We start from the raw sequence: 25,532 nt of genomic DNA, 5'->3' as shown, positions 1-25,532 counted from the left end.
GTTTGGAAGATGACCCAGAAGAGTATTCAGAAAGGTTTTATTATGATTAATATCAATAATGTCACTTTGAAATGATAGTTTTTTATTAAAATAGAGGAAATTCTGCCCAAGCATTCATTATTTTCACTATTTGGTCTGTATGAGATGCAGCTGATTATTTATAATGTGCATCAATAATGTGGCTGGTTCATTTTCAGTAGTATTGATATCACTTGACACTTGTAGAACAATTTCCTGACTGGATTAATGAATCATAAATTAGAGTCTGCTTAATAATTTGGATTCTATGAAATTAGAACACAGGTTTTTTAAAGCAGCTATTGGGGACAATGTTGGGAGCAGGTTAGAAGATTGAAGCAATGGTTATTTATTTACTGTGTTTGATTAAAAAGCAACAACCCCCTTTTGTAATTTTCTACATCAGATCCAGCTATTTAGTTATGATTACAAATACTTTTAATTTTGTCATTTGAACCAGTGTTTAAAGGGCTCTAGCTTTCTAAATGTTGAAAATTGGAAGATTGAGTACTGCACATCTTGAGCTCAACCCACCACCAGTTACGAAATGAAATAAAAAATAAGCTACAGTTTAATGCTGCGTTAATCCACTCTAATTCATAAATCTTTCTCCCACCAAACAGATGATTGGTAGCATGAATTAGTTTTACTTCTTGAAATGGGAGAAGCAAGCGGAGCTCTGCAAACATAGCAGTGGGGCATGGATATAGTCTTTGATTGTGCTTGGAAATCTTCTAACTAGCAGCACAGGAGAGGGAAGAAATGTCTGGACTGTGTCAAGCAGAGGCAAAAGCAGACTTCCAAGAATGTAGCAGTGAGCACACTTCCTGCTGCTATGCTTGCAGATTGCTATTGTGTTCATAGATCTGCCCTCTTTCCAACTGAATGGGAATGCAGAGGAGTGCAGCTCCAGGGCGTTTTTCAGAGCAGGAGCAATCCCATCTTCTGTAACCACGAAACTGGGCCTGAATTTTCTGTTTTCTTCCTCCCTTTCTTTTCTTTTTGTGTCCCGTCTTTCAGAGTGTAAGCCTGATGGCTGTCTTATCCATGACCTTAATAAACCTCTCCAGGAGTCTTTTTTTAAGTTGAAGAGCAGGATAAAAATGTGTTACATAAATAAAATAAAACTATTTGCCTTAGCACCAGGTTAATGGACAGAGCCTCCTGCCTCTCACAACTCAGTGAGGAGATCCTGAGGCTTTCAAGTTTGGTTGTGACAGATTAGCAAGGAGGAAGCCAGAGAATGGGGAAATAGTCTGGCAAAGGGTAGAGAGTTTTTCTTTTCTTTGACGGGGTTCCTACTTCATACTGGTAACACTTCTTTACAAGAAATATATTTTGTTAAATGTCAAGTTGAACCTACGTGGTCTGAAGTAAGCATCACTAAGTAAGCACAACTGGAACTCACCCATAGCCAACTGTGCATAGAATCTCAGTCATGCTGCTCTTCATAAATTAGGCATGTACCATTATATACAGTATATGCACAGCCGGCACTTTTTATTCTCCTGCTAGAGGCTGTCCTGATGAGCACCAAACTTCAAATTTCCCCTCAGCTCCATTGCTTTCTTCTCACTGTTCAGCAGATAATAGGAAAGAAGAAAGGGGATACCTGATTTGCCCTCCATTGTGGGTGGGCAGAGCATGGAAGGAACCCATTAATGCAGCAGTAAACACCCAGCCTGTAAGACACTTGCCAATTTCCAGATCAGTGTCCTCTTCATATGCAGCCCTAGCCAGTGGAAGATTTCTCCAATCCCACGCAGCCAGAGTCCTGCACACTCACTCAGGTTGTGAGATTATGAGAAGAGCTGAGAAATTGCTGCTTCAAAGAATATGTGAATAAGCTGTGTGACGATGTGAAGACATAATATGCTGTCTAGGGCTTTGAATAGCAGTTTACGTCTATCAACGTACATGTACCTTGGAAAGCTGAGCAGTGAAAAAGTGTGATAATAAAAGGCTAAGTACTTTGGCACAGCACAGGTCTCAATTCTACTTTGGTTGCACAGAACATTTTCTAAAAGCAGTTGCATAATCTGATGAAGTTTCTTTACTAAATGAATAGAAGATAGGTAATTCTTGTAGATTACTCCTTTGCAACATTATTTTTGAGAGGCCTCTAAGTAACCTCGACAGAGTTAAGCACAGAATTAAAATGGAGCGGAACAAGAACTATAGAAAGGTATGACTTGGAATGAAAATTCCAAGGCTACCTTAATGGTTTGCAGTGGGAAAAGAGCATGTGGGCGTTTCCTGAACACCATTAGCTTATCAGCAGCACTTACTGATTGCAAATGCCATGGTAATCTATTTAGTTTTACAGCATCTATCAGCTGGGTAGAAAGCCACTGCCAGCAGTTCTTCTACTGGGGAATAACCTACGGATAGTGCCAAAATGGGCATTTTAGGGTAGCACTGGGGCTCCAGCAGCTTCAGATCTACGGGATCCTTTGGATCTTCAGCCAAAACATGAAAACAACACTAAAGTCTATATGCTTAAACATAGCAATAATCTTTTGTGTAAAGGTCTCAAGTACAAAATGCCTTCCCGCCCCCCACAAAAGAAAACAAATGCTGAAGCTACTGAGTCAGTTGAGTTCTATGCATGTCTACTTGCAGGGGTGGACCTTGGTAATATAGTGCCCTGTGTGAGAGCATGACTCTCCCCAACCCTCATGGTGCCTTCCCAAAGCTGGTTTAGGGAGGGAAGGAGCCTGATTCTTGATGCATGTGATGATCACCTTATCGGCACAGGAAGCCTCTGCCTGTGTGCACCACAGCTACCAGACGGAAGCTACCAGAATCCGGTCTGTGGAAAGGAGAAGTGGATTTCAGACGGCATCCCAAAAGTTTGTTGGTATCTGGATGAAGGTTCCGCTGAGCCATTTCCATAATGGCACTGGATAAGCTCTGCACCTCTGGCTAATAAAAGTTAATAGAATTAATAATTGGAAGCAAATTAAAAAGTAACTTGGATGGGCAACAGTAGCATCTGTGCTTAGAATGTGTGAAAGATCCATGAAAAGCTTCATTTAAATGGTTCTCCACAGAAGGAAGGTTAGCACATATATATTCAGTTTCATAATAGTGCTTGGATATTTATGCATTTATACTTTGGATACCTGCATTTCTAGAAGAAAATTTTGGGATCGCTCATAAGGGAATGGTGTTACAGAAACTGAGATAGTACCACAGATTAATTGCTCCCCTGCATGGGATTGTAATCTCTTGACCCAATAGAATTGGCAATGGTTTTCAAGGGAGAAACCTTGACTTGCCTTAGTTAATTGTTTCTAATTAAGTATTACTCTTGCAAAAAAATTGCTTTGGTTCTTAATGCCTGTCATTGGCAATTCCATACTGATCATGGCATCCAGTGGAGTACAAGAAGAGAGAACTCAGTCCCTGCTTACCATAACAGTTGATGAAGACTCGTCTCCTTTGCACCCTCTGTGTGTATGTAAGGCATAGAGCATTTGGCAGAATGGCAGGTCTCTTCCCACCTTCCAAATCTCCACCCAGCACTTCCCTGCTGCCTGATGTAAGTTACTTTTGCTCCAGAGCATAAACAACTTGTATCTAGACATACGTTATTATTTATTCTCCATTAAATTTTGCAGACATTTATTATCATTGATTACATTTGCAGATGTCTCCCATATAACTAATACCAGGGTAGTTTGCAGACAGTATAGAATATACAAAGGATTAAAACAGAGCAATGACAAGACAGAAATCAAGTCATAGCCTATTAAAACCACAACAGCCCACAGACTATCTAAAGTATCACTGATACAAAGACAACCAGTACCAAATGCCCATCAGAATCATACCATTACAGTATGTAGAACAGGTCACTTTCCTACCTTCAGTATTTTGAGTTTCTCTTGCTCTGAGGACTCTGAACTTCTCAGGACCCAGAAACTAAGAACTAGGACAGTGGTGGCGAACCTTTTCGAGACCGAGTGCCCAAACCGCAGCCAAAAACCCCTTTATTTATCACAATGTGCCCAGAGTTGTTGAGCTTTTTTTGGGGGGGGGTGGATTGCCCGGATTTGCTGAGCTTTTTTTGGGTGGTGACTTCTTCTTGTAGGAGCAGCCACCGTTTGCTGCGTCCCCGCCAGTGAAGCTGAAGGCCCGCCCCAGCCGGGGACCCCGCTCCAAGCACGCTGCCCAAAGTTCTGCCACGTGAGCTGGCTGGGCTTTTGAGGTATCTTGCTTCCCAGGAGGAGGCCCAGGACCCTGTATAGGCTCCGCTGTTTCACTGCAGTGGCAAGACGTGGCTCAGGCTAGGGGCTGGGTGGTGCTCCGGTGGGGCCCCGGTCTTTGCAGCACCCCGAAGTACGGGTTGTGCTCCAGGCAGGTTCCCAGGCACGGCACAGCCCCACTCTCTGGCTTGCTGCCGCTCAGTAAAGATGGTGCACAGCGGTCAGTGACGCTTCTCAACTTGGCACGGCAGCTGGCGCTGGGGCCGCTGGAGACCAGCTGTGCGTGGCCTGCTTGGGGAGCTGCCCCATGAGCGCCCGGCTGGTGGAGGAGTGGCCGTGCCGGCGGTAAACAGTGGCGGAGGGGGCAGGGCTCTTCTTCGGCAGTGGCTGCCTCCACTCAGATGTGTCAGTAGTGCGTGTGCCACCAGAGAGGGCTCTGCGTGCCCACCCTGGCACATGTGCCATAGGTTCACCACCACTGAACTAGGATAATCAGGTTCCTTGGGCAAATAACTCCTGACTAACTACCTTGCAGTGGAATTCTATACATGCCTTCTCAGAAGTAAGCCTCACTGGGGTTAGTGGGGCTAAGTGCCTGAACTGAATTGGCCCTATATTGATATGAATGTGATTGTGTTGTTAATCGTCTCTATATCACCATGGAGGTGTTCACTTGTTTAGAAACTCATGACACCCCCCCCCCCCAGCACCTTTGCATAACTAAGCTGTTAGCATTTCCTGAGTTTCCTTCCTCTAAGCAGATGTTCAGAATATGAAACAACAGAAGGTACCTAAAAAGCACAGAGCCTTCTGGAAAATAAACTGCAATTAAGAAGCAGCTTTACCGTTTGTTTTGTTTTATGTTACTTGCTTGGGGCAGTAAAAGTGTGCAAATCAGTTGCTGTGCTGGTAGAACTCACTTGTGCTTGCACCCAGCTTTTTAAACAGCAGTGGTTTGCTTCCATATTAACTGGCAGTAAAGCCACTGGTGACTTATGTGAAGAAATATTATTGTCACAGTCACCCCAATCTCTCAGCAGTGAGATTTCACAGGTTCCAGTGCATACCCAGAGTTCAATTTCCTTGGAATGAACGGCAGTGTAGACTGTGGTGTCTTTAGAATATGTGGTTTTATTTACACATATATACAACCTGAGCATTTTCTATTGTCACATTCCAAAGCACTTTAGATTCAACCAAAGGCTTACACATGCCAGTTAAATTGGGTTTTTTTTTTATCGAACATCAGCCCCATCCTCTCTGTGCTGCATAGCAAACTTATTTTGAAACTTTAGGAAGACTTAAAAAACAAAACAAAAAAACACATTTGCTATGCAGATTTTGATTTGAGAAATTAAAGTGTAAAGTACCTTTGGGCAAGAAACTAGCGCAATGTGATTATTTGCATCCTGGTCTACATCTTTTATTTATGTATTTATTTACATCTTCACCCTTCAAATCATTTCCCGCAGCGACTTTTAATGCACTTCAGAGCAGAATTTACAGCAGTATTGATGGCAACTCTCATTATCCTGCCTTCTTAACTATGTCATTTATATAACTTTGTACTTCTATAATCTTGTGTAATTTATAAAGTCAAAAAGGCCTGCATATGGTGATGGTCACATATGCTCCAACTGTCCCTGTTAGACTACAGGTCATTCTATCCCATTATTGTCTACACTAACTGTAGAGAACAGTTGATATTTTAAGGTGTTGAGACCATGGCAATCTTAACATGTTTAAAGATACTGTTTTCTTTATAAATGTTGGCCAATCTTTGTTTGGGGAAGGGAGAGAAGTGTTGTTGTTTATTTTATTTATTTTTTTAAAAAAACAATCCTACACATTAAAAAAGTCACCGACTGGCAATGGCTCTGCAGAGAATATCGCCAGCCCTACCTAGAGATGCTGTGGATTAAACGTAGCCAGCTACATCAACGTAACTCCACTTGTTAATAAAATGTGGCGATAGTATTGCAGTTTATACAAAGCAGAGTGGGACAGGTCTATGCAGCACAATGATAAGAGGTTTGCTGTGTAACTGAGCACCAACTATACTTAGCTGTTACTGTATCTTTTGCAGTATGGTCTGCCACCATCACCTCTGTGAGAATAATGATTTGGTAGAGCAAGGGCTTTTTGGTTGTGGCTCTGGCCTTGTGAAATGTACTTCCTAATGAAGCTCATGACTGCCTTTCCTGGAAGAATTTGGAAAGGCATTCTAGATGAGCAACCACTTCAGAACGTTTTATGGAGGAGTTCTGCTGCAATGACCGCTCCCTGCTTAAAACGGGGGGCGCCCTTTGCGTGGACGTGCGCAGCCCCTAGATCTGGAGCGGCTCCAACAGCATAGGCTTGGCTTTGCCTTCCCTCAGGTGGGATACCTGGAGGTCCCCGCCTACCTCAGTCAGTTGTCCAATCCCACCTGGGGGAAGTGTTGCCAAGGAGACCAGGCCAGGTAGGGGAGGGATTACCTGCCCACACAATAGAGGGAGGATCTTACCTGGGAATCCTCACTTGGCTCCAGAGCTTCTCCCACCCTCAGTTAATGTCTTATTTTGCAGGTTAACTTTTCTTCACAGGTTTTGCAGGTTAACTTTTCTTCATAGGGACGCGGGTGGCGCTGTGGGTAAAAGCCTCAGCGCCTAGGGCTTGCCGATCGAAAGGTCGGCGGTTCGAATCCCCGCAGCGGGGTGCGCTCCCGTTGCTCGGTCCCAGCGCCTGCCAACCTAGCAGTTCGAAAGCACCCTCGGGTGCAAGTAGATAAATAGGGACCGCTTTCTAGCGGGAAGGTAAACGGCGTTTCCGTATGCAGCTCTGGCTCGCCAGAGCAGCGATGTCACACTGGCCACGTTACCCGGAAGTGTCTTCGGACAGCGCTGGCCCCTGGCCTCTTGAGTGAGATGGGCGCACAACCCCAGAGTCTGGCAAGACTGGCCCGTACGGGCAGGGGTACCTTTACCTTTACCTTTATGCTACGTTAAGGTCGCTGTTAAAGGGCCGGAAAGGAATTTCCCTGCATTGGCAGGTTTCGCCTTTCCCGTAGCAAAACGTCACAACTTTGGCAGTATCAGGCATTGGGCAGAATCCTTTAGTCCATCTTCCTCTTTGCGGCGGTGATACCAGGGTTCCCCGTTAAAGGGGTTTCTGAAGGGAGGCTTTGACCGTACGCCGAAAGGTCGTCATTGCTCTCCCCTGCGACGGTGGCGTAACGGGGGCAGCTATCTCTGCTTGAACATATGTTCTCCAGAGCCAGCCCCCCCCCCCCCACACTCACTGGATAACCCTGATGCTCCCTAGGTCCCCGGCTGGGGACTGGGGAGGGAGAATGCCCAATGCCTGAGCCAAGGTCTACCCACATTTGAAATTTAATAAAGTTGTGGCCAATTTAATCCCATAGCATGTTGTCTTGAGTCGTTATTCCACATGACGGGGGGGACCGCGCGGGATCTGGGGACTCCGCCTGTCCACGCAATCCTGTTCTCATTTACTTGGGAGTGAGTTTCATGGTATTTGATTGGTCTCACTACTGGGTAGACATTGTTAAGCTTGTAGCCTTAATCTATGTTATTCCTTCTTGTTATTCAGTACGTTTCCAGTATTACTAAATGAGTGAACTGCTTTCAATGTGGAGAGAAGGCAGGAGTGATTTTTTTAAAAGAGGTCATTATCGCCATAACTGACCATTTAGATGTTGCTATTTTCCTGCATTCATTTTAAGTTCTGCATAATGCCCATTCTTTGTATGGTGATTTCTTTGGTGATGATGACCACTGGTACCTGTCTTCTAGCCTTGCTTGCATGATGTATAATGTAACTTTCTTGGCATTTCTTGGATGACCTAATTTGTTCAGAGGCTGACCAAGCAGGAAAGCTGGGTTTTTACCTTATTTAGTTCTTATCATGTGCCTGTTAATCCCTTTCTGCAGTTCACTTTTTTGTTTTGTTTTGTAACAAGCCCAGCATTGGGTTTTGAAAGGAAAAATAGTATTGTATACACTGTCATAATTCAGTGAAAAGTATTAGTCATTAATCTGGGCTTTATATGCTAGTTACTTTGTCTTGCTCAAGTGGTGTTTTATGTAAGGGGTCCAAATGGAAAACTATCCTATATGTTTAGTGGTTCTGCTGTTGGATTTTCAGCATCTAACAATGTATATCATTTATCCCCCAAAACTTCTGAAACCTATCCTGCAATGTATTTTTGTTCGTATCTGTGTCAAGGCACATCTTCAGCCATAAATTGCCAAAGGCCAGGTGAGATCTGAGCTGAAAGGCAGCTGAATGTAAACTGAAATGTCCACTCTTGCATTTGATTGTAGAAGAAATCTCTAAGGCAATTGATGAAAAAGCTTAGCTGAGAATTCCCATAGAACATTTCCACCCCCCCTCAACATTAAGTCATTAGGGTTGCTCATATGGGAGTAGCAGTATGGAATCTGAGAGTGATCTCAGACTTTGATCCCTTGGTAATGTATCTTAGGAGGAAAAGGGTGTCTGCCCATGGTTCCCAAATTGCACCTAGCCCCCCTTCTCTCACTCTGCACTAATGGCAGTGGGGCTGCTAATAGAGAGGCGTAAAATTGTATTTCTCAAACAGTTATCACAAGATAATCCAGTTTGAAACACCAGCGCAGGAAATACATCTAATCATTCACAGCAGAGATGAATATTCCATTATATACATCACCCTGAGAACTAGTTTGGCATCGCTCAAACCATATGATTAATGTACAGATGTTATTTTCCTTAATTACTCTACAACCAGCTTTGTCTTAGAAGTAGAATATAAACTTTCCAATAAGGTTAGTATTAGAGGCCAGAATGTAGCACTCAGAAGAAGTAGATGGTTCTATTCTGGAGAGTGGAGTTGATTTCAAAAAGAAAACACTTGTTTTAGCAGGTATCTTTGCCTGGACTAACATTAATATCAGCTTGGCATATCCAAGCCCCTATAGAATGCATTTTGAACATTAGTGTTAGCATATTGGGTATCTGTGCTGCATGCCATATACCCTAGTTTAAAGGTTTCTAAGGAGCAATTTGTGGATTAGCTATATACCTCACCAATGTTTCTGGATCAAATACCATAAACCTAGAAATGTCCACCCAAAAGTTGGGGACAGGTTTAAGTCGCCCTACCCTACTTCTCTACAGTTCTTATCAGTAGTAGAACTGTGATAAACACTGCAGAAGCCTGCAGCCACTGGGCATAATAGTGACCATTATAGGATCACCTACTTCTGGACTATTTGATTAAGCATTTATCAGGAAGGTATATAATGGTTGCACCAAACAAATAATAACTTGGCTTCTTGGAAATCAGTTCTGTGATGAACCTTGGGATTGTAAATCTTGCAGAGGCTCTGATTAGAAATAAGTTACTTGACTTCTGTGCATCAAGAAGAAACTGAATATTTCTATTCTCTTTTCTGGAGGCTGCATTAAAGTTTATCTCTCTCGGTTCTGAGCCATATGGAATCTGTAAGGCTTGGCACCTGCCCAGCCAATTTGCTGGTATATTGCACTCAGACTATCAGAGTAGCTCTAGAGATCTCTGTTCCTTTCTATTTGCAAGAAACATGCCAAATCCGAAAGCTATATTTGACAGTGGTTGCTCTCATGTTTCCCCTTCATTTATTTTCGGTTTTAAAGGATGCTTTAATCATTACTCAAATCATGAGATTCACATAATGTCTGTACATTACACAATAAATGCTTTTAGTCTACCACATCACTTGAAATGTTAAACCACTGCTGCAGGACAATTTTATGCTATGAAATGATATAAAAATTCTTATGTGGCACATCCACTGTGACTCACTATTGTAGCATTGCAAATTATTGGACAAACCTGAATAATTATTGCCCCACCAAATTCACTTTATAGAAATGAATACTTACATAATGCTGCTGGTGGTACCAAGTGTGGCAGCAACAAAACCTGGCTGCAACAGAGGGTGGGTTCTTATCAAATTTTGCACAAGTTGAAAACCCAGGAAAGTTTTGAAAAGCAGTCTTCCCCATTTGCAATAATGGCTGTATTCGCCCAGAGCATTTAGCCTGATTAGTTTGCAGAAGCTTTGTTGGGAGATTATACGATGTCTACTGTCTACTGAGCATTCATTCTGATTTGTTTCTGAGGGGAGGTTGTACAACATCATGTGAAGCAATTGTTATGCCATACTTCCTAGTGCATTCCCAATCACTTTCCTTAATACAAATAGTCTGATTTTTAATTTAGGAAATAATAATAATAGTTGTTGTTAAACTTATTACAGTAGTCTACTTCCCCAGTGTGCTCCTTGTGGGTAACATGTTGGTGACTAACACCCCTGCAGCCACCAATATTGTATCCTCTGCTCATTAGCTGAAAGTCTTCAGCCCAAGCCTGGATCTACCCAAATCTGCCCAATTTGGTTCAGAAGTAAGGCTTTATCTGAATATGGTACACAACCCTGTTAGATTACTGTCAAATTTGATTAAAATCAGCACAGTTTTGAAAGGTTCAGCCCACAATCTTGATTTAAAATGGCATCCAGTGCTATCTCAATCCTTCTCCATCTTTGGAAATTGGCTTATTGGTGCCAAATTGGGTGACAATATCTTCAGAGACGTCCAAATTAGAGTTTGGAACTGTTCGGTTCGTCATCTTGATTCAAAGTGGTCTCCAACCATTTCCACGTTTCCAAATGTAGACGAAAAATGGCTGCTCCATCTCTGGAACCCTTGTGACAGATTGGATGGCAATATTGTGAAAGGCATTTGAATATCTACATATGGGGAGGCAGATGGGTGGGAATATGGACCAACAGACAAACCCCTTTCCAAAACAGAGTAGATCATGCATTCAGCATACAAAGGGAGAGGCCTAAGGGCTATCATACACCATTATTTCCTAACAATATCCTCTACTTCTATGGAAAAGCACCAGCCAAAGGAAAAAAGAAAAAATGATGGGGAAAGGAACCTTTTGCATATTGAATTCTTCATAGCCCTATCTATCATTGAACAAAGAGATCCTCAAATCAATATTTCAAACCATAAACTAGAAGTAAGGAGCAAAGAAAAGGGAGCAAAGGAGAAAGAGGAAAAGGAGACAAAGAGGAGGAAGAAATCAAAATTCTATAACTTTAATCCAATGATATGTTGGAGGCCACTTAGCACAAATTAACTTCCCATGTGAACTGCACTCCTTCCACGAACCATGTAACGTTTGAGCAGCACACTTGGCTCCGTACATGATGACTGAAAAATCTCTTAACAGAATGAGAGTCGCAGTCTTGTGTGAGTTTGAGGCTAGTCTGTAGCCCAGGCATATTGTTGGAAGCCACACTTGGACCATGAGATAGTTTAGCCATGGGCATTCAAATAAAACTGTAAATAAATACTTGTACTTGATTCCATACTAGATGCTCATGATAAATACCAACATTTTCTAGCAAATGAAGTTGCTGAAGATGTGCGGCTATGGCTTTATTACTTTTTTGAAACTTTTTATTGTATGATAGCAATTTCATTTTCAGCTTTGTATGCTGCCCCACTGCCAGAGGGTTCCATAAGGCAACGGAAAGCAAACACCAGTTTTGACAGTAAATCATAACGAAATGTTGAGGCTCAAGGGAAAATGCATTAAGAGCTATTTGCTTTTAAAATTGTACATCTAATGGGGCATTTTTAAACCAGTTTCTGCCTCATATAAGAAATAGCCCAAAGATTAGATATATTTATTTTTTCTTGCATTTTGTCAGACTGTGTACTCTGTGCATACATACAGTGCCAGCAAATACTACTGTTAGGTTCTCTGTGTTAAGGTGAATTGAACCACCCTGTATTTTGCTTATTCCTAACTCTGGCTTCAAGCCCCACTTTGGGCAAACAATTCCTGCATTGCAGGGGGTTGAACTAGATGATCCTAGTGGTCCTAGACCTCATAGGCTATATGATTAGTTTTAACTCTTACTAGTTGCAAACCCTTTTAAATTTAGCCTATTGTAGCTTATGAAGTCTGTATTTATTGATCCCATGTTACATCTTTTAATAAGTATGGTATTTCCCTTTTGATATGATAAAATTACTTTTGATTTATCTTGGTTGTTACCCTTGAGGTGCCACATTCTGGAGGTTCAAGGTCAAAAGATCTAAAATTGGGTGTCAGGGTTGCATGTGTGAATTACCCACTTCATGAGAGCACGAAATATTTCTCCTGGGAAAGCATTCAATCATGCAATTTCCCATCTCCCTTTGAAGTGGAGTCATCCAGGCACAGTTTTAACACCTCATCTGTTGTTTATGTGAACTAGACTTCAGTGTGAATTAATCTCACATGCCATCTCAACATGCAATAAATTACATTAATTTTTGCCCCAGTTGATTTTAAAGGTGAGCTTAATTTAGCAATGTGAAATTAAAAAGCAACTTTGATCAGTTCATGAAACCAGATGAGACAAATATAAAATCAATATTCTTGGGGGGGTGTGCATTTTTATTTGTGCAGTCTTTTTAAAACTGAGTAGCAGCAATCACAGTGTGTAATTTGAAATGTTTGCCCAATTTGCATAACTTACCACTTTCCTTGATGCATCTGTTATTCTTTGAACTTTAACAAATATCCCCTCTGTTCTGCTGATTAAATAATAAATCTGGGGAGTTTTAGAAGTCGAGGAAATAAATATTTTATCATTTCAAATGTTGAAGACTTCTCTTCTGTTTTATTCCTACAATTCCAGCTCTGCACTGTCTAGGGATGTTTTCTAGAAAGTGAGTTTCCACTGTTCATTATTCATTAGAATGCAAGTTGTATTCCTCTGTTAGAATAAATCCAAATTATGAACAGTGTCATAATGTAACCATAAAACAGCATTGTTGTTTCCTTACATTTATTTCCCACCTTTCTTCAGTAGGGAAACCCAAGCACCATACATGTGATTCCATGGCAGTCATCCAAACACAGAACAGAACTACTTAACCTCTGTTCAGGTGGTAGCTTCTCAATCAGGTGCCTTCAGACTATGTTACCTGGGACCATGAATTCTATTGCTGCTATGCTCAGTGCATTACCAATGCCAGATTTCCTTCCATGTTTTTCTTAGTGCAATTAGTGCCAGAGACAGATGCAAATAACTTCCGGCTTTTATATTCTCAAAGGGTGCATTGTGTTTTTTTCTCAATTAGCTGGCAACGGAATTAGAACATGGCTTCCTCAGAGTATTTAATACACTGAATTAACAACTAGCAGTGCCCTTGCCAGTTGCCACGATATTTCTGTAAAGCCTACTCACAGAAAAGTTCTATTCAGTAAACGTTTCTGGCACGTTTAATTAAGGTGTATTTCTCTTAGTCTATTTATCCTAAAAGGTTTTTTTTTAGGTTTTTTTAAGTGTAGTTCTTTCAGAATCAGCCGATTCCAAAATCCATATTGGAGCAATACTTTCATTAAGCCAACCAAAATGACAGAAAATAATGTGCAAGCTTTTGAGTTATTCAGAACTCTTCATCGGGCTAGATGGTAACCAAAGTGGTGGTAAGGTGGGAGCTGGCTGGACTCTACATCTTGTAAAAGACTTAAGTAGGAATGTGGAAGGAGTTAGCAGACATTCAAATGAGACCATGTAGGTGTTATGCAGCTTCACCAAATCTGCTTGGGAAGAAGAAACAGAAAAATGGCTGATTCCCCATGTCTGGAAATACCAGCCGCAGCTGTTACGCTGGTTTGTATCCTTAGGCAAAAGACACAGGTTCCTTGGTGGGTGAGGAGGAAAAGGCTTGCTTAAGTCATGCAATCTAAGCTTGGAGCATTCATCTTAGACCTCCTTGCTGGTAAGGTTAACATGGGTAGAACAAAGGCTTGATAACCCATCCACCCAAGGTGAGGGAGAGAGACATAACTATGCTGGGCACACCAACTTACTCTATGGTCTTAACCCCTTCATGCATTAATTAGAACTTAGCATGTTGGTTATATGCGGATGGTTTTTCTCATATTGATTTGTTATCACCTCCTATTTTATGGAATTGTTATGCATTTAAATGTGTCTGGGATCTGGCAAACTGTAGAAAGACAGATAGCATTACACTAGAAACTTTTAGGTAAAGATTTGGCAGGATAGCAGGTAGCATTCTCAGACTAGCTCTCTCCAGTTGTTTGTTGACCTAATGCAGCAAATGGTTGAAATGTTCTGAGAAGGAAAGAGCAGAGATGTGAACAGATTCTGAGGCTATGAAGATGAAATCAATAATGTCATCAAAGTCATTAAAAAAGAGTGGCTGGGGAAACCCAGCCAGATGGGCGGGTGGTATAAATAATAAGTTATGATGATGATTACTACTACTATGGCTACTGCATTAGAGAGACCAATTGCTACTTTGTCCCCTTACTGCATTACTTTTCTCAGGGCTTCAGGATGCTTGCTTTGGCAGAGAAGACAGTCCTTTGTTAATCAGCAAGGAGGAAAGTGACTGCCATGTGTAACACAGACTGATAGTGTGGTTTATTAGGCTAGTACTGTGGGAAATATAAAATACAAGTTTTGGAAATTATAAAAGCAGGGGCCACTCAAATGGAAATGAAGGACACCACTCAACAGGTTCTAGAGAGCATTAAACAAAAGAGCAATAATATATGACATTATATAAACATTACATAAACTGGCATTAAACCTTTATAACTTCTTTAGAGAATGTAGTTAGGCTGTTTAAAGTTTAATGGCTCACTGCTCCTAGGGTTCTGGAATCTTCAAAGCACATTGCAGTAGACCTCATTTATCCCTCCTCAAGGCATGGGGTGGGGGAGTATTGACTAAAAATAACTATACCTCACAGATTTGTGATTCTAAAACAACATTCCAGTATAGTTTTTAAGAGTCTTTCATTAAATCTAATCCAGAAATGAGGGAGCAATTCAGTTCTGTTTGCATTTTAATGCAAAGAAACCTAGCTCACACTTCCCCAAGCAAGAAGTGAAGTGAAACACAGTTGTCCTTCAAAATTCACACTTCTCCAAATTTTTGCAATTCAGTACTCCAACCAAATAATGTGTAGAAAATTGAGTTAATTGGGGGAAAGTGTGCATAGAAAGGCATATGTTAGTGAAAATAGCATTCCAATATACATTGTACATGTGTGCATGCGTGCGTGCGCGCTATGCAAAAATCATGTTGCAGGAAAAGCCACAAATGCTTGCCTTGACTCCTGTAGCCCCTGTTAACTGTCGGTTCTGCCCTCCCATGCCTCATGCATGGGGCAGAAAATCACAAGAGCCGGCGCTGGCAAAAATCACAATGCAGTGAAAACCATGAAGGCAGCCCTCTTGCAATGCCTCCTTATTTCAGACATTGTGATATATCAGTATATTGTGATGTTTACCTGGTGATATACCATGACAATGATAACCTGATAACCCCACAAAGCATGTGGGGTGGGTGGGAGGTGCCACAGGGTGTGTGTGTGTTTTTAAGAGATCATCAGCACCAGCTGCCAATTTGAAAATGGATCTCAGAGGAAATGGGAAGGCAACAATGCTATCTAATCATATAGAGTAGTTCTCTTTGCACATCCTCTGGGTGCCATTTTCAGATGGGCAGCGGACAGCCAGCCTGTTGCCTTGATGGGTAAGCCAACAAGCTTGGGTTGATGAATACTTGGACTAGAACATTCAGGTGAGACAACAACAACAAGCCTGTGACAGGGAGGGTGATACTGCCCTTGGGTGGATGGCAGTGCAGCGCAGGAGTGTGGGGCTGCCAAGCAAGCAAAGGAGCAGACATGGCATTGGCAGGGTAGAGAACCTGGGAATGGTCACCAGGGCAGCATGAACTGGAGAGCCCCGTCAATGAGAGCTTGCCCCAGGGGTCCCTCAAACCTGCAGTACTCACAGGGCTGTCTTAACCATAGGCGCCAGGGGTGCCGGGCTCTCAAGGTGCCAGGCCAAGAGTCCGGGGCCCGAGAGTTGGAGTCCAGGGAAGAGCCCGTCCATCAATCAGAGCGCCGCGTCAGGCTCTTCTGCTGTGGGTGGCTCTGCGCCGTGAGTTTGGGGGTGAGCGAGCAAGCAAGCAAGCAAGGCACTGAGGTAGCCGGCTGGCTGCAACCTCCTGCATTCCTGGGATTGGCATAGGGCCATGGAGAGGCCCACCAGCGCATGCTGCTTACACCACGAGGCACCTGGCTTTCCTCAGTTGCCAACGGTGATGCCTCAGGCTGGTTTGTTGCGCTGGGCTCCTTATGTTTCCTGTTTTCTTTTCCTGGGCAGAGATAAGCGTGGTGTCAGCTCTCTAAAAAAAGGTTGACAATTCTGGGCAACCTGGGGGAGCGTCGGGCGGATCTTTGCACCCCGGCGGTGCATATGCTTAAGATGGCCCTGAGTACTCATGCCATACCCTCTGATGAAAATAGGGACATCCTAAGGAAAAGTCAGGGAACAGTTCTTTAAGGGACGCAGGTGGCACTGTGGGTTAAACCACAGAGCCTAAGGCTTGCCGATCAGAAGGTCGGCAGTTCGAATCCCTGCAACGGGGTGAGCTCCCGTTGCTCAGTCCCAGCTCCTGCCAACCCAGCAGTTCGAAAGCATGCCAGTGCAAGTAGATAAATAGGTACCACTGTGGCAGGAAGGTAAACGGCGTTTCCGTGCGCTGCTCTGGTTCTCCAGAAGCGGCTTAGTCATGTTGGCCACTGTACGCCGGCTCCCTTGGCCAATAAAGCGAGATGAGCGTCGCAACCCCAAAGTCGGCCACGACTGGACCTAATGGTCAGGGGTCCCTTTACCTTTAAGGAAAAGCAGGACTTTCCAGGCTCAAATCAGAAATCAGGATGGCTTCTGTTAATCTTAGGAAATAGGGACACGGAGGGTCTGTCCCTGTGCTATTGAAGACTGGTCCGATTGCTGAATGGAAATGGCATTATTTTGATTATCTTTCGTTTCTTTCTTCTGGGGTTCCAGTGAAATGAAGCAGAAGCTCGATGAAGAGGGTAACAAGTGCAGCATTCTCTCCAAGCAGCAGAGGTTTAACGAGCGCTGCTGCATGCGTTGCTGCTCCCCTTTTACGTTTCTCATCAATACCAAGCGGCAGTGCCAGGATTGCAAATACAACATCTGCAAGAACTGCAGCTCCTATCAAAGGAAGGAGAAAGGTTGGCTCTGCAGTGTTTGCCAGCAAGCTAGGTGAGTGCATTTTGTGATACTAATAAATAACAGGGTTGGGGCCTTCTTCTGACCTTTTTTATTTTTTTATTTTAAATTGCAAGCCAAAGAAAGACACACATTTTACTCCATTATAACAACATTTTGCTGTGTGACTTGTTAGTCCATTGCTTCTCTGGAGATTCCTACTAATTCTTCTATTAATCTTGCTTCATTCATGAAACATATGGCTCATCTCCTTTCTTTTCTTTTCGCCAAGCTTTGTTTTCAAGTTGCTTTGACCAAATGTCAAATCAGCATAATAGGGTTTTAGAGAGACATCTGAAACCTCTGTATTGGCAGCTGTGATAAAACAAAATAAAAATTCCTTCCAATAGCACCTTAGAGACCAACTAAGTTTGTTGTTGGTATGAGCTTTCGTCTGCATGCACACTTCTTCAGATACTTCTTCATGCAAAGTCCCATACAAGTTCTACAAAGTGTGGTGCCCTATGTGCATAACGAACAGGTAGCATTATTTGAATACCTGAAGGAACCGCCTTGACCCATGCTAGCCTGCCTTTGCCATAAGATCTTTGGGAAAGGCCATGTTCCAACTACCCTCTTTAGCAGATGTTCACTATATGACTGCATCCGCAATCCGAATCACTGCTATTTCACTCTACCATTTAGGGAACTGGAAGCAGCAAACCACGAGGGTTTGGTGTGTGAAGCAAGTTCATGGTTTGTTTCTCTCCAAGCAAACCATGCTCTGAAGCCAAACTTTGCTATTGACTTCCTGATCATGGTTTAAGCAAATCAAACCATAAATATTGTGATTCTCTTCTCCTGGCTCCAAGGTGAAGTGAAACAGGAGCAGTTCAGCAGTGTGTAATAGTATAGTGCTTGTTCACAGTAAAATGTGGTTTTCCAGCTTGCTGTGACATGTGAACTGGGCTTTTACTTTTACAAAGGAAAGAAGCTTTTCACTGTTGCTGCCGCAATTTTGGAATCCCCCCCCCCCCCAAGGAAGCATGCCTGATACCAACATTACAAGTTTTTTAGTACCAATTGAAGTCCTTCCTGTTTGCCCAGACATTTTAATTGTATATTTTTTTTAAGGGAAATGGTATTATTTCCTGCTTTTAGCTTTGGATGTTTTGGGTGTTGGGTTTTATTTTTGTCCTCTTGTATTTTGTTAAGTATATTTGTTGGTTTTAAATTAGACTTCTGTGTGAATTTTACCTGTACTTTCGTATACCACCCTGAAATATTTTGATGAAGGGCATTTAAGAAATACTGTAAATACATTCAAATGAATACAATAATGCTATTTCCTCTTTTAGCGGCTTCACAGTGTCATTTTAAAGCATCCCCACAATCGTACTTGGAGATAGGAGACCTGTGCTCTGTTAATAGTCACATCTTCCATCATTCCATTCTGACTTGACCTATCCCTTTTTAAGAGCTGATTCTCACAATCATTTAAAGCATTATTTCTGTGATGTGCTATGATTGAAGGGAGCCATGAGCGGGTCATTCTGCCATGGCATGCACAGAACACTGTATGTCTATTATCCCTGCAGCACCCCTAACATTGTGGTTTGAAGGGTAGCGCTCTCCCTAAGGATGGGGGAAGAGAGAAAAATACAATTAAATGTAACTGCATCATTGTGCTTATTGATTTTGGTTATCCAAGCTAATCTTCAGTGCTAACTCAAATCGGCAGAGGCATTGGTGAGGTGAGACCGTCACTGATGCCTTGTTTCTCTTTGGAACATAGGACTGAGCCACACCATTGGAAATAGTGGAAAGTGCTAAGGAGCTCAGGCCCATATTAAACTCCTACATTTGTGTGGCTGAAAGATATATTTTTTCGGTTTTAGTGAAAGATGTAATTTGGGTTTATATGTTGATTTTAAAAAATTTTTTAAACCAGATTGCATGCAACTAGAAGCAAACATTCCCTAATGTTTCAAAAACTTTGATGTATTTCTTGCTTTATTTGTCATGACAATGCATGCACATTCCCTTAAAATGCATGGTTTCTATGGGAGGTGCTGGAACTTTGACTGGAAGTCAAGCTTACCTTTCTCTCTCTCGCACGGGATCCCTTCCTTTTATCCATGGGTATGGAGAGAGAATGGCTGATATTTCTCAGTGGGGCGAACCATCGCATGGTTAAAGTTACATTTTCTTTCGTAAGTGCTTTAAAAGTCAGGGATGCAGCACATGAAAGCAACCACTTCAGGTGCTTTTGGTGGGGAAATGGTCTCTCAGTGGTAAAAGCGCTTGACCCCTGCATTTGGGTGCTGCACCGGACTGCAATGTGCTGTGGTTGGAAAGGGAGGCAGCCTCACCTACTCAAAAGATGAGTGCTGTCACTGGTGCAGAGGACTGTCTCTTTGCACAGCTGGCACTCAGCATAAAAATGGGTCTTAAACACTAAGTACCAGCCTCGGGCAAAACACTCTATTTAGTATACCTTCTCACAGCTCCAAGTGCGTTGTCATATGCAGACATAAGTTTTTGTACAGTTGAGCCAAGATTTTTCTATGAAGGATCAACTCTTTGTTATTTTGTGATTTAAAAACAGTTAATTTTTATCTGTTTACTCAAGACAACATAAATAGAACAAGATAATTTAAATTTCATGAATAAATTCAAGTAATTGTTCCCCTTACTGAATGTTCCATTGCTTCTGACATTTTAGCTGCTTCTTATTACACACAAACCAGAAGGAACCAAGTACTTTAAATACACTGTTCTTCAGACACTGGGTAGAATCTTGGGTAGATGCTTTCTCAGCTCCATCTCTTTTGTTATTTATTAATGTCTTTCTTGATTTGTTTTGCTTGTTCTTTTATACACTTCTCTCAGTATTGGCTTAAATGGTGTGAACTGGCCTATCAAAAATGAGCAAAAGTTTAGAATGTATTAGAATTGACACATGACAGCCACATTCAGTTCATGAATCTGAGAAGAAGTGATTAATCTCTAGACAAATGACATTTGGATGGGTGTTATTCCCACTCCCATTTTTTAAAAAAATATACTGGGATTAAGTCAGTTACAGTTTGCTGTAATAGAAGTTTCCAGTAAGAAGACGCATTGCTATTTACTACTGGTTTATTTTGATATAAAACACAACTGAGACCTGGAGACAGTCAGCCTGCCTTATCAATAACACAAAGTCTATCAGTTCTTCTTCCCAGGCTGCCTGTGGAAGGCTTTGTCTTCAGTTATTCACACTGCGCTCTCCCAGGGACTGTTGTGCACTTAGCACAAAGTCGTATGGGGGGAAAAACAATAGGAAAAAGTTGGCCTCTTGGTGCTTTAGAAAACCTTGTAAATGTACTGCTTGCAGTATTCTCTGCTGAAACTGCACAGTCATTATCCACCTTTATTGTGTCTTGCAAAGTTCTGGAAAAAAATGTTTGAACATATGCAGAATCTGTGTTTAAATTATGCATGTTGCACTGTTATGGTCTTGCAATGGAAGATACATTCATAGACGTTTTGTGATAAGCAGATTGTTTTCTTTCAGATAAGATAATTGTTATTCTCCTTAGCTGCACTCAGTATGTTGTGATCCAGAGTGGTTTTGTTTGCTTGCTTTTGCATTGGAGTTGTATCGATTAAGGACTTATCTATGTAAAATAGTTACCTTTCCTTGACTGCCTTTTTCAAATGTTACTTTAATTGCTTAATCCATTAGGTAATCATCTAGATTTGGCTTCAATAATTGAAATTTAAAATGCTTTTCTCTGCTTTCCTCTCAGGCCTTTTCTTCTGCATGCCATGGATGCTGTAGTTGAGATTGTAGAGTTGTAGTTGGGGTCCCTTGCAGCTATAAAATTCTATGATTCTGTGATTCGGGGTCATGGCAAATGACCTTTTATTCAAGAGCACCCCTAACACTCTTCAATAAAAATGAAACCCTGATTTACACTAAAACAGCATGTAAGATTGAAGTGAGAGAAGCAAAAAGAAGACATTAAAACCAATTTAAAACCAATTTAAAAGTTGGACTGAAGAAAGCTACTTTATTAGTTATGTATGTTGCAATGCAAGTCCGCCGATGTCTACTTAGTTCAGAGAGACTTACTCTCAAGTTTCTGTGTTTAGGAATTGCAGTCTATGTGGACTTAGTGCCCTCTCGGCTGCAATGTAATCTACTTCAAATCATCAGTGTATTTGTATTATCAGTTCTGAAGCCCTGCTCCTAAGTGAAAATAGGAGCTCTTCAAAAATTAGCTGGGGAACTCACTTTGCCTGCTTTAAAAAGAATAAAAAATTAGGAGAAACAGGCATTCCACTCCTGAAAAGGTGAAAGATTAGTCTCTGGGGATTAAGGCACAATTAAATGGTGACAGAATAAAGCATAAAGTCTGCCTACTGACAGAGGGTCGTTGTTAGATATGGGGAGGGCAGGGAGAGAAAGTAGCAGAGGCGTATTTAGGGCAGTGCAACGAGTTCCCACCACACTGGACTCTGAGCCTCAGAGGTGCCGTAGGTTGTTGCAACTGTGACATAGAGAATTGAACAGAACGGAAAGCAGGCGGCAGGGGTGGTGGTGCCAATTTTTTGCCTCGTAAAGGGCAAGAAGAGTCCAAAGTCCGCCCTTGAAGGTAGCCTTTTTGTTACATAAATATTCTGGCACTTCAGGAGGACAGTAGGAGAATGTTCTGTGTGCCGCTTAAAATAAAAGGTCAGAAATAGCACACATGGCTATCACTAATGGTTTCAGAAGTCACCAGTACAAAGTTGTGTCACTGTATCCTCTTGTACTTCAGTTTCTCTTCAGATGCTTAAATGATGTATGGAATGTCCTTACACGTAACATTTATAGACAATTGCACTGTATGTCTAAAAGCAGTAGATGAGAGTATGCCTTATATGGGATTTTTTTTAAGGTTCCTAGCAATACTTTGCTGCCCAACTGAATAAGCATATTCTCCATATGGCGAAACCATACACCTAAAACAATTAGTATCCCATTAGGTAGCAGGAAGCAATATATTCGTAACTTCTTTAGACCAAATATTGAGGGCTCGTGTACACTGAATGGATGAAACGTTGAGACTGTGTTAAATTGCTTCCCATGGGGCCTGTGTCTACATGACGAGCTGTTTATGTGCAACAGCTCGCTAAGTAGATGGAGTGGCTTTTCTCCATGGCCCTGCCTTGAAGCAGCGTGGAGAAAATAGGCCATTTCATGTGATGCACAGCAGTTGCTGGTCACATGCAAAGAGCCGCCATGGGCAGAGTAATTTCAAACAGGGTTGGCGCATCCTTGTGCCCTGATACTGTGCAGTGTGCAGCGAATATTCTTCTGAAAATGGAAATCATGGGCAGGGAATATTGCAGTCTGATTTCAGAGGGAGCAGGTCAAAACCCACACCTTTTAATATACAAAGCTCTAGTAGTAGTAGAATGCAAAATTAAAACGGCAAAGGATGTTTAGCTTTTAAAATGCAGGTTTAAATGAGGTAGTTTAAAGTAACCTCTAAAGTAAGGGGGCTTATCGCTTCCCTCCCACTGCTCTCTCTGATATATCCCTCAAATAACTTCTCTGTGTGTTGCGGCAGTTAGAAATCCACATGGCTGTACTAATTGGCTTCCTGCCCGTGGTGATCTGGGCTTAATCAGGAGCTCCTATAAAGAGAACTTGCCACAGAAAACTGAATACATAGGTTAGCACTTAGCAGTGATGTGCCAGAAATGTTATTCTGTCCCTTGGTTGTCGAGCAAACTTTGTAGTTCAGCTTTGTGGACACATGGAATGGCCTCTTGTTCCTCAACACACGGCCATCAGACCACAAAGGATGACTTATATCAAGTAGTTGCAAAAGACTGTAAATTTCAGTAGGTATGTGGAGGAGGATATTCAAAGGTTTGTGCTTTTATTTTCATATTTTGTTATCTGTGGCTGAATGTTGGCATTATAAATATATCCTGGAGTTAAGGCTTGGTGAATTATGATCCAGACTAAGGGCTACTTTTACCAATCATAGATTTTTATCCAGCCCTTTCTCACAAAGGAGATTTTTTTAAAAAATCTTTGTCTTCTAAGGTGGTGAATGAAAATGTTTTATTGTGCTCATTTTCTGCTTGTAAGCTTCCTATAAACTTCTGGTTGGCCACTGTGAGAACTGGATGCTACACCAGGTAGCTTTTGGTCTGTCCAACAGTCCCTTGTTGTGCTTTTACGTTTCCTTTCGTCCAAAACTATATTTATCCTTCTTTAGAAATAAACTGAAATGTTATGACTGGCATTTGTATCTTATTAATGGAGATAATTAACACTGGAAATTTTCCAGACTTGGAGACATTGCTGGCTGTGAATAACAACAGTAAACGAGCACCTCCTTTGTTATTAATGTGCTTTAGCAATCAGGGGCAGCAACATCAATTAAAAACTCCTGGTTTTTTTCCACAGGAATCAAAAGGGGCATTTCATATTGTAATTTTGGAGAGTTTAACCACAAACCTTGCTATTTTCTTCCAAACCGTTCCTTATATTTCAGTATATAATGCAGCACAAATGGATTGTGTAACTTGGATGAAAAACAGTGAATCCATGATTGGTACTCTTGGCATGAAACTCTGCATAGGCTCTGGCTAAAATAGAAAATCATTCCCTTTTCCTCCAGCATCAAGGAAACGAGATCCATGAAGCAACTCAGCTTGCCTTCCTGCCAAGCTTGGTTTTATTTCAGATGAAATAAACGGAGCATATCAGCATATATGTTTCTGTTGGCAGCTGTCTATCTCAGGAGACAATGGAGGAGTGTGCCTTTGGGGGTGAAGTCAAACAGAGAATTACAGAGCCTGCTGTGGCTGCAGAGACCAATATAGGAGAGACATGTTTTGTTGCCAGTGGAGCAGATTAAGGCGTCCGGTTGTGCTGCTACAGGTGCACCATGGCGTTTCATCGCTCTGCAGTCCTCCTGGTGGTCATTCCTCCTCTGGTCACTGCTGTGGATACAAAATCTGTCTGTCTCCAGGCGCTGCAGTCGTCAGCAAGGGAATATTTAGTACATTTACACCAATTTACTTTCTTTTATAACTGAACATTGCAGAACATGGATGCAGTTTCTTGAAAAACCGGAGGGGGCGTATCTTGAGACTTGAGACAGCATCTTTCTCCCACCTGAGGCAGGCCAAAGTTGGCCTGACAATCACCAGATGCCATAGTGAAGTTCTATAGGGTCTGCACCCCCTGCTTTGGACATAATGCCAAACTGTGGTCAATTGAAAATGGAAGCAAAAGCTTTCAGTCCCCTGCTGTCAGAAATGTCAGAGTCCCACAGCTCACGCATAGCATTGGCCCTGTTTGATTGAATTTTTTAATGGAAAGTAGTAAAAAATAAATAAATGAAGCTCTGTTTATTTTTCAAATAATTCAAAATTATTTATGAGCATTAATAGCACATAAATAATATCATGAGCTCCAAAATGGGGGGAGTGGAGGGAAGGAAATCAAAAGAGTGGAGCTGCATAATGCAGAAGAAGAAGGTATAAATGGGAAAAAAGGCTGCTGACATTACTGCATTCTTATGTGCATTCTGTTACCACACATATTATTTGCTACTCTCTTTCTTCAGCAAGGTGCCCACACTTAAAGGAAAGATACTAGTAGACTGGGGTTTATTTCATTTAATGCACTGATAAGATATATGCATGCTCTCTCACATGCACTCACTCACACCCCCACAAAATTTGGTAGCATTATAATAGAGAATGTCCAGTTGCATATACTGTACATTCTAATGTGCACTTTTGTTAGAGATTTGACTGAAGAGGAACATACTTCAGCATTAATGAATTAATTCAGGCCTAATTCTTTAACGCTGAAGTAAAAGTGACATCCTTGAATGCATGTTGAGGTATCACATGTTTTAACGTCTTCCCACATATTGAAAATCTTTTGCATGTGCAGTGTTATAACCTAATGTTCTAATAAACACAGGAAGAGTTTGATGTCAGGTTGCTTTCAAGCAAGCAGTCTCACCTGTGCACCTCTGGAGCAGAGATGGCTCAAGGTATTTTGATGCCTGAGATGCAAAACCAAAATCATGTTCTCCCCCTTGTACCGTCAACCTTGGATCCTGAACTCCTTGCAAGTCAAACATTTTGGCCCCCAAATGCTGCAAACTCGGAAGTGATTGTTCCAGTTTGCA

The 25,532-nt window shown here is 41.8% G+C and overlaps 1 protein-coding gene across 9 annotated transcripts in view; it reads left to right on the top strand.

Annotated features, from left to right (window-relative positions):
- Window positions 1-25,532, top strand: part of MYRIP (myosin VIIA and Rab interacting protein) — a 148,678-nt gene that overhangs the window by 53,516 nt on the left and 69,630 nt on the right. For all 9 annotated transcript variants that reach the window (XR_014556815.1, XM_083705643.1, XM_083705639.1 and 6 more), the window contains exon 3: window positions 17,167-17,388. Coding sequence is in view for 8 of the 9 variants with exons in the window: in XM_083705643.1 (XP_083561769.1) it covers window positions 17,167-17,388 (222 nt within the window). In the remaining variant the exon portion in view is untranslated. The remainder of the gene's footprint in view (window positions 1-17,166; window positions 17,389-25,532) is intronic.

This window comes from Podarcis gaigeae (genome assembly GCF_964106915.1).
Source record: "Podarcis gaigeae genome assembly, chromosome: 12".
In the NCBI taxonomy this organism is placed as follows: domain Eukaryota; kingdom Metazoa; phylum Chordata; class Lepidosauria; order Squamata; family Lacertidae; genus Podarcis; species Podarcis gaigeae.
The sequence above is the reverse complement of the archived record's forward strand: the minus strand, read 5'-3'. Positions and strand labels throughout refer to the sequence as shown.